Source organism: Takifugu rubripes, chromosome 18 (assembly GCF_901000725.2).
Source record: "Takifugu rubripes chromosome 18, fTakRub1.2, whole genome shotgun sequence".
Classification (NCBI taxonomy): domain Eukaryota; kingdom Metazoa; phylum Chordata; class Actinopteri; order Tetraodontiformes; family Tetraodontidae; genus Takifugu; species Takifugu rubripes.
Window position 1 is genome coordinate 5001 of NC_042302.1, and position 6929 is coordinate 11929.

At 41.0% G+C, this 6929-nt stretch overlaps 1 protein-coding gene and 6 non-coding genes across 7 annotated transcripts; 6 read left to right on the forward strand and 1 right to left on the reverse strand.

Moving 5' to 3' along the window:
• Positions 1–160: 160 nt before the first annotated feature.
• On the forward strand, positions 161–266 carry LOC115246715 (U6 spliceosomal RNA). The gene has a single exon (XR_003885815.1). It is a non-coding gene; the product is annotated as a U6 spliceosomal RNA (small nuclear RNA).
• Positions 267–742: 476 nt separating this feature from the next.
• Positions 743–848, forward strand: LOC115246718 (U6 spliceosomal RNA). Its single transcript, XR_003885818.1, has one exon. It is a non-coding gene; the product is annotated as a U6 spliceosomal RNA (small nuclear RNA).
• Positions 849–1368: 520 nt separating this feature from the next.
• LOC115246713 (U6 spliceosomal RNA) lies at positions 1369–1474 on the forward strand. The gene has a single exon (XR_003885813.1). It is a non-coding gene; the product is annotated as a U6 spliceosomal RNA (small nuclear RNA).
• A 687-nt stretch (positions 1475–2161) lies between these two features.
• On the reverse strand, positions 2162–3521 carry LOC105417727 (uncharacterized). The gene is made up of 2 exons (XM_011613152.2): positions 3469–3521; positions 2162–3215 (listed from the first exon to the last, which is right to left on the reverse strand). Exons 1-2 carry the CDS (start codon positions 3487–3489, stop codon positions 2526–2528), a joined length of 711 nt encoding a protein of 236 aa, XP_011611454.1. The 5' UTR covers positions 3490–3521; the 3' UTR covers positions 2162–2525.
• Positions 3522–4927: 1406 nt separating this feature from the next.
• Positions 4928–5033, forward strand: LOC115246710 (U6 spliceosomal RNA). The gene has a single exon (XR_003885810.1). It is a non-coding gene; the product is annotated as a U6 spliceosomal RNA (small nuclear RNA).
• A 700-nt stretch (positions 5034–5733) lies between these two features.
• LOC115246711 (U6 spliceosomal RNA) lies at positions 5734–5839 on the forward strand. Its single transcript, XR_003885811.1, has one exon. It is a non-coding gene; the product is annotated as a U6 spliceosomal RNA (small nuclear RNA).
• Positions 5840–6539: 700 nt separating this feature from the next.
• On the forward strand, positions 6540–6645 carry LOC115246712 (U6 spliceosomal RNA). Its single transcript, XR_003885812.1, has one exon. It is a non-coding gene; the product is annotated as a U6 spliceosomal RNA (small nuclear RNA).
• Positions 6646–6929: the final 284 nt, after the last annotated feature.

Here is a 6929-nt window from a genome sequence, read left to right on the forward strand (position 1 = left end):
ATCTATCTGACGCTTTATTAAATGTGTGTGGGTATTTACCCAAAATTTACACGGTTGTTCAAAGGATTGCACCCACTGTGGCAGCTCAGTGTTCCAACCATGACCCAGAATGGTGTTGGAGTGTCTTCCGACATATACCGAGTCGATGTCGACAGTGATTGTGTTACTTCGGTAGCACATATACTAAAATTGGAATGATACAGAGAAGATTAGCATGGCCCCTGCGCAAGGATGACACGCAAATTCGTGAAGCGTTCTTCATTTTCTCATTATTTGGTGAAATAATACTTCCGACATTCATCTTTGTATTGTTCCAATTTTTTGTCAATCCACCTATGTGTCACTTAGTCATTATATTCCTATTATTGTCACTGGATCTGTCTGACACTGTCATAATGTTGTTTTTTTGTCACTGGATCTATGGGGCACTGTCATACCGTTCCAATTTTCAACACTGGATCTATGGGCACTATAATACTGTTCCAATTTTTATCACTGTATCCTTCTGACAATAAGAACATTCCAATTTTTGTCACTGGATCTATGTGATGCTTAGTCATAACATTCCAATTTTGTAGGTGAATCTATCTGACGCTTTAGTAAATGTGTGTGGGTATTTACCCAAAATTTACACGGTTGTTCAAAGGATTCCACCCACTGTGGCAGCTCAGTGTTCCAACCATGACCCAGAATGGTGTTGGAGTGTCTTCCGACATATACCGAGTCGATGTCGACAGTGATTGTGTTACTTCGGTAGCACATATACTAAAATTGGAACGATACAGAGAAGATTAGCATGGCCCCTGCGCAAGGATGACACGCAAATTCGTGAAGCGTTCTTCCTTTTCTCATTATTTGGTGAAATAATACTTCCGACATTAATCTTTGTATTGTTCCAATTTTTTGTCAATCCACCTATGTGTCACTTAGTCATTATATTCCTATTATTGTCACTGGATCTGTCTGACACTGTCATAATGTTGTTTCTTTGTCACTGGATCTATGGGGCACTGTCATACCGTTCCAATTTTCGACACTGGATCTATGGGCACTATAATACCGTTCGAATTTTCGTCACTGGATCCATCTGACACTATGTTATACCGTTCCAATTTTTATCACTGGATCCAACTGACACTAAGAACATTCCAATTTTTGTCACTGGATCTATGTGATGCTTAGTCATAACATTCCAATTTTGTAGGTGAATCTATCTGACGCTTTATTAAATGTGTGTGGGTATTTACCCAAAATGTACACGGTTGTTCAAAGGATTGCACCCACTGTGGCAGCTCAGTGTTCCAACCATGACCCAGAATGGTGTTGGAGTGTCTTCCGACATATACCGAGTCGATGTCGACAGTGATTGTGTTGCTTCGGTAGCACATATACTAAAATTGGAACGATACAGAGAAGATTAGCATGGCCCCTGCGCAAGGATGACACGCAAATTCGTGAAGCGTTCTTCATTTTCTCATTATTTGGTGAAATAATACTTCCGACATTAATCTTTGTATTGTTCCAATTTTCTTGTCAATCCACCTATGTGTCACTTAGTCATTATATTCCTATTATTGTCACTGGATCTGTCTGACACTGTCATAATGTTGTTTCTTTGTCACTGGATCTATGGGGCACTGTCATACCGTTCCAATTTTCGACACTGGATCTATGGGCACTATAATACCGTTCCAATTTTCGTCACTGGATCCATCTGACACTATGTTATACCGTTCCAATTTTTATCACTGGATCCAACTGACACTAAGAACATTCCAATTTTTGTCACTGGATCTATGTGATGCTTAGTCATAACATTCCAATTGTGTAGGTGAATCTATCTGACGCTTTATTAAATGTGTGTGGGTATTTACCCAAAATTTACACGGTTGTTCAAAGGATTGCACCCACTGTGGCAGCTCAGTGTTCCAACCATGACCCAGAATGGTGTTGGAGTGTCTTCCGACATATACCGAGTCGATGTCGACAGTGATTGTGTTACTTCGGTAGCACATATACTAAAATTGGAACGATACAGATAAGATTAGCATGTGCCGAAGCTGAGGAACAATCATCTATATGATGGGAAAGAAGGGGGAAGGAGAGAAGGAAAGCCAGAAGTTCAAATCCCACCCAGACCCAAAAATGATAGAATTCTTTCTGTAGGAATGGTTTGTAAAACTTTTAATTTATAACAAAGAGAATACGTATGTACAATTGTGAACAAAATAACATTCACCTTTAAGCATTTATAAAGCTGAAATTGTCAAAGAAACAAATCAAACCCCAATGAAACATTGATACAAATATGAAATAAGATGTAAAACTTGCAGTGGAACTCAAAGGGCAGAACAGCCCACAGGGATAAGTATATTAAAAGTAACAATATTGCATTACTGTCTCATCTGCTTCAGCCACTGTTCCTTGGTGAGAGCCTCAGTGTTTGGACAGTATATTTTTCCTTTGTACTGAAGAGGGTGGCTGATGGTCCACTGGAGGCAACTGCAGGATCAATTCGCCGTAACCTAGGTTTTGCCTGTCCAGTTGTATTTGCTGGCATATGGTATGTGTGAAGCTGGGGGCTGGTGTTGGTACTGTGGCAGAGAGATGGGTTTTGTTTTTGCAAAGGGCAATGGGTCAGCTGCCACTGGCCGTTGCACACCTTGCAAAAGAACAGACGCCTCCTGACCCTTCAACCGTTGGTTATACCACTGCATGAGGGTGGTCTGGTTCACTACACGTTGAAGGGTTGTCTGCTGCATTGGTGTCCCATTGCACAGAACCAGCTGCCGGATCTTTTTGTAGTCCTGTAAAATTAGAGACCATCGAGATATGCTGTGTTGTCCTCTTTTTTGGGGGCTCGTGTGAATGTTGCACAGCCTCACGAAGATGGTCTCAATCAGGCGACAGCAGTTTGGCCACTGAGCTGGTGAACCACTTGAGCCAAGAACACACCGTTTTGTGCTTTCTACCCCAGGAGTGAACACAGCCTTCTTTTTAGGAGACCTGAAGCGTCCAGTTAGCAACCGGTCCTGATGTCTTGCAGCATACACAATCCTGTCTTTGTCAAATTTGTCAAGACTCTGCCACAAACCCAGAATGGTGCTAACTTGTTGATTGTTCAGGGTCAATCCCGTCTGCTCTCGTAGCTCCACCAAGTATTCAGCCAGTTCATCTACACGGTCCATTCCAGGAATGCTGCGGTTGTCTCCAGCCTGGAAAATAAAAACTGATATTTAGGTTCTGTGGCATCACAATTTCCTTGTCACTACTTAAATTCTTGCAGACAGACAGATGTCAGGGACCCGACGAGAACCCAAATGTGACACCGGAGTTCGACGGAACACAGCTTTATTATCAGGAATAGACAGCAGACAGGATTCACTGGGGAGCAGGCAGGATAGAATAGTTGGGGAAGGTGGAAGGTGATCTATAGATCGACTGAGAATTTATTTATTTATCACTTACATCCTGTTGTGAAGAGGACATGGAAGAAGGAAGCTGGGGCTGAAGCAAAACTGTAGATGACTGAAGAGTAGGCACGGCTGGAGGTGGTGGAGGCACTGCTGGAGGTGGAGGAGGCACGGCTGGAGGTTTTTTTGGTAGACATTTTCTGTCATGTTATAACATAACATAACTCAGCTGCAGAGGGCACTTTTCTATCTGTAACAACAAAAAAATCTTACTCTTGTTTCACATAACATAATAGCTGACTAATAAATGTGTAAACACCCTGCTGAATGTAACAGTTAACCGTGTTAAGTTCTTCAGAGGGATTTTTATCCTGCTAATAGTTATAAATCTAGATAGATCATATCCTTTCTGTCTATACCTGAGGGAGAAATGTAGTCTGCTATCTGAAATGATTAATGTAAGTCGTTTTAGGTTGGTCGTTTCACCTGAGTGTAAAGGTCATGCCATTTCTTTTGTCTGTCATAACATAACATAATGTTATAACATAACAAGTAATCAGAAACGACGCACTCCAGCGCACAACTGCCAAAGAAAACAAGCAATTTCATCGGCAGAAAAAAAAATACAACCAGCTAAAGCTAGGGCAGCAACTGCACAAACTTTATTGCAAAACTCCCGATGATCAAGTTACATTAGCGTTACAAATGCCTGACATGACTTGGACATATTGCATTAAGCATTTACGGTGATATTTTATGTGAAATGGAAAAAAAAACGTAACGAATAACAGACCGCAATTTGCGCACGTACCTTGTCAAAATCCACGGAGATGTCCGGAATAAACAGCGGGCAGACTTTTAAATAATAAATCAACTCTAGGATCGATTGGCTTTTCCAAAGATTGAGACCGCAGTTTAATTTAAGGCGGGACGTCGAAATGATTGAATCGCGCATATGATTGGCTGTTGAAAGATTGAATCGCGCAGATGATTGGCTGAGATAATACGACCTACATTACACTATAATACCGTTCTCATTTTCGTCACTGGATCCATCTGACACTAAGAACATTCCAATTTTTGTCACTGGATCTATCCGATGCTTAGTCATTACATTCCTATTTTGTCAGTGAATCTATCTGACGCTGTATTAAATGTTTGTGGGTATTTACCCCAAATTTACACGGTTGTTCAAAGGATTCCACCCACTGGAGAGATTGTGAAACTGCAACCACATGCTGTTAAAATGGAAACAGGAAGAGGTTCACATTTCCCATCAGCCCCCTGTGAATCAAAACAAACTGCTAAGAATTGGACCGGGACGGGTGACATTATGTCCCAGTGAGTCAGTACTGATACAGAATATTCAATTTAAGACTCCACTCTATATGTTGGCCTGAATGGAAACTTGAGAGCCACTGTGTTCTTGTCATGGCGGCTCAGTATTCCAACCATGACCCAGAATGGTGTTGGAGCATCGGCCTACATATACCACGTAGATGTTGCTCTCTGTTGTGTTACTTCGGTAGCACATATACTAAAATTGGAACGATACAGAGAAGATTAGCATGGCCCCTGCGCAAGGATGACACGCAAATTCGTGAAGCGTTCTTCATTTTCTCATTATTTGGTGAAATAATACGACCTACATTAATCCTCTTTTTATCGTTCCATTTTTTTGTCAATCCACCCATGTGTCATTTAGTCATTATATTCCTATTATTGTCACTGGATCTGTCTGACACTGTCATAATGTTGTTTTTTTGTCACTGGATCTATGGGGCACTGTCATCCCGTTCCATTTTTCGACACTTGATCTATGGGCACTATAATACCGTTCCAATTTTCGTCACTGGATCCATCTGACACTAAGAACATTCCAATTTTTGTCACTGGATCTATGTGATGCTTAGTCATTACATTCCTATTTTGTCAGTGAATCTATCTGACGCTGTATTAAATGTTTGTGGGTATTTACCCCAAATTTACACGGTTGCTCAAAGGATTCCACCCACTGGAGAGATTGTGAAACTGCAACCACATGCTGTTAAAATGGAAACAGGAAGAGGTTCACATTTCCCATCAGCCCCCTGTGAATCAAAACAAACTGCTAAGAATTGGACCGGGACGGGTGACATTATGTCCCAGTGAGTCAGTACTGATACAGAATATTCAATTTAAGACTCCACTCTATATGTTGGCCTGAATGGAAACTTGAGAGCCACTGTGTTCTTGTCATGGCGGCTCAGTGTTCCAACCATGACCCAGAATGGTGTTGGAGCATCGGCCTATATATACCACGTAGATGTTGCTCTCTGTTGTGTTACTTCGGTAGCACATATACTAAAATTGGAACGATACAGAGAAGATTAGCATGGCCCCTGCGCAAGGATGACACGCAAATTCGTGAAGCGTTCTTCATTTTCTCATTATTTGGTGAAATAATACGACCTACATTAATCCTCTTTTTATCGTTCCATTTTTTTGTCAATCCACCCATGTGTCATTTAGTCATTATATTCCTATTATTGTCACTGGATCTGTCTGACACTGTCATAATGTTGTTTTTTTGTCACTGGATCTATGGGGCACTGTCATCCCGTTCCATTTTTCGACACTTGATCTATGGGCACTATAATACCGTTCCAATTTTCGTCACTGGATCCATCTGACACTAAGAACATTCCAATTTTTGTCACTGGATCTATGTGATGCTTAGTCATTACATTCCTATTTTGTCAGTGAATCTATCTGACGCTGTATTAAATGTTTGTGGGTATTTACCCCAAATTTACACGGTTGCTCAAAGGATTCCACCCACTGGAGAGATTGTGAAACTGCAACCACATGCTGTTAAAATGGAAACAGGAAGAGGTTCACATTTCCCATCAGCCCCCTGTGAATCAAAACAAACTGCTAAGAATTGGACCGGGACGGGTGACATTATGTCCCAGTGAGTCAGTACTGATACAGAATATTCAATTTAAGACTCCACTCTATATGTTGGCCTGAATGGAAACTTGAGAGCCACTGTGTTCTTGTCATGGCGGCTCAGTGTTCCAACCATGACCCAGAATGGTGTTGGAGCATCGGCCTATATATACCACGTAGATGTTGCTAGCTGTTGTGTTACTTCGGTAGCACATATACTAAAATTGGAACGATACAGAGAAGATTAGCATGGCCCCTGCGCAAGGATGACACGCAAATTCGTGAAGCGTTCTTCATTTTCTGTATTTAAAATAATACTTTCGACATTAATCGTCTTTTTATCGTTCCAATTTTTTGTCAATCCACCCATGTGTCACTTATATTACTATTTTTGTCACTGGATCTGTGATGAAACTAGGCCGTAATGTTTTAATTTCTGTCACTAGATCTATCTGACACTAAGTCGAAACGTTTCAATTTTCGTCTCTGGATCAATGTGGCATTGTCATAACGTTCAAATTTTTGACTCTATAACTATCTCAAACTAATTTGCAAAGTTCTAATTTTTGTCCCTGGACCTATCTG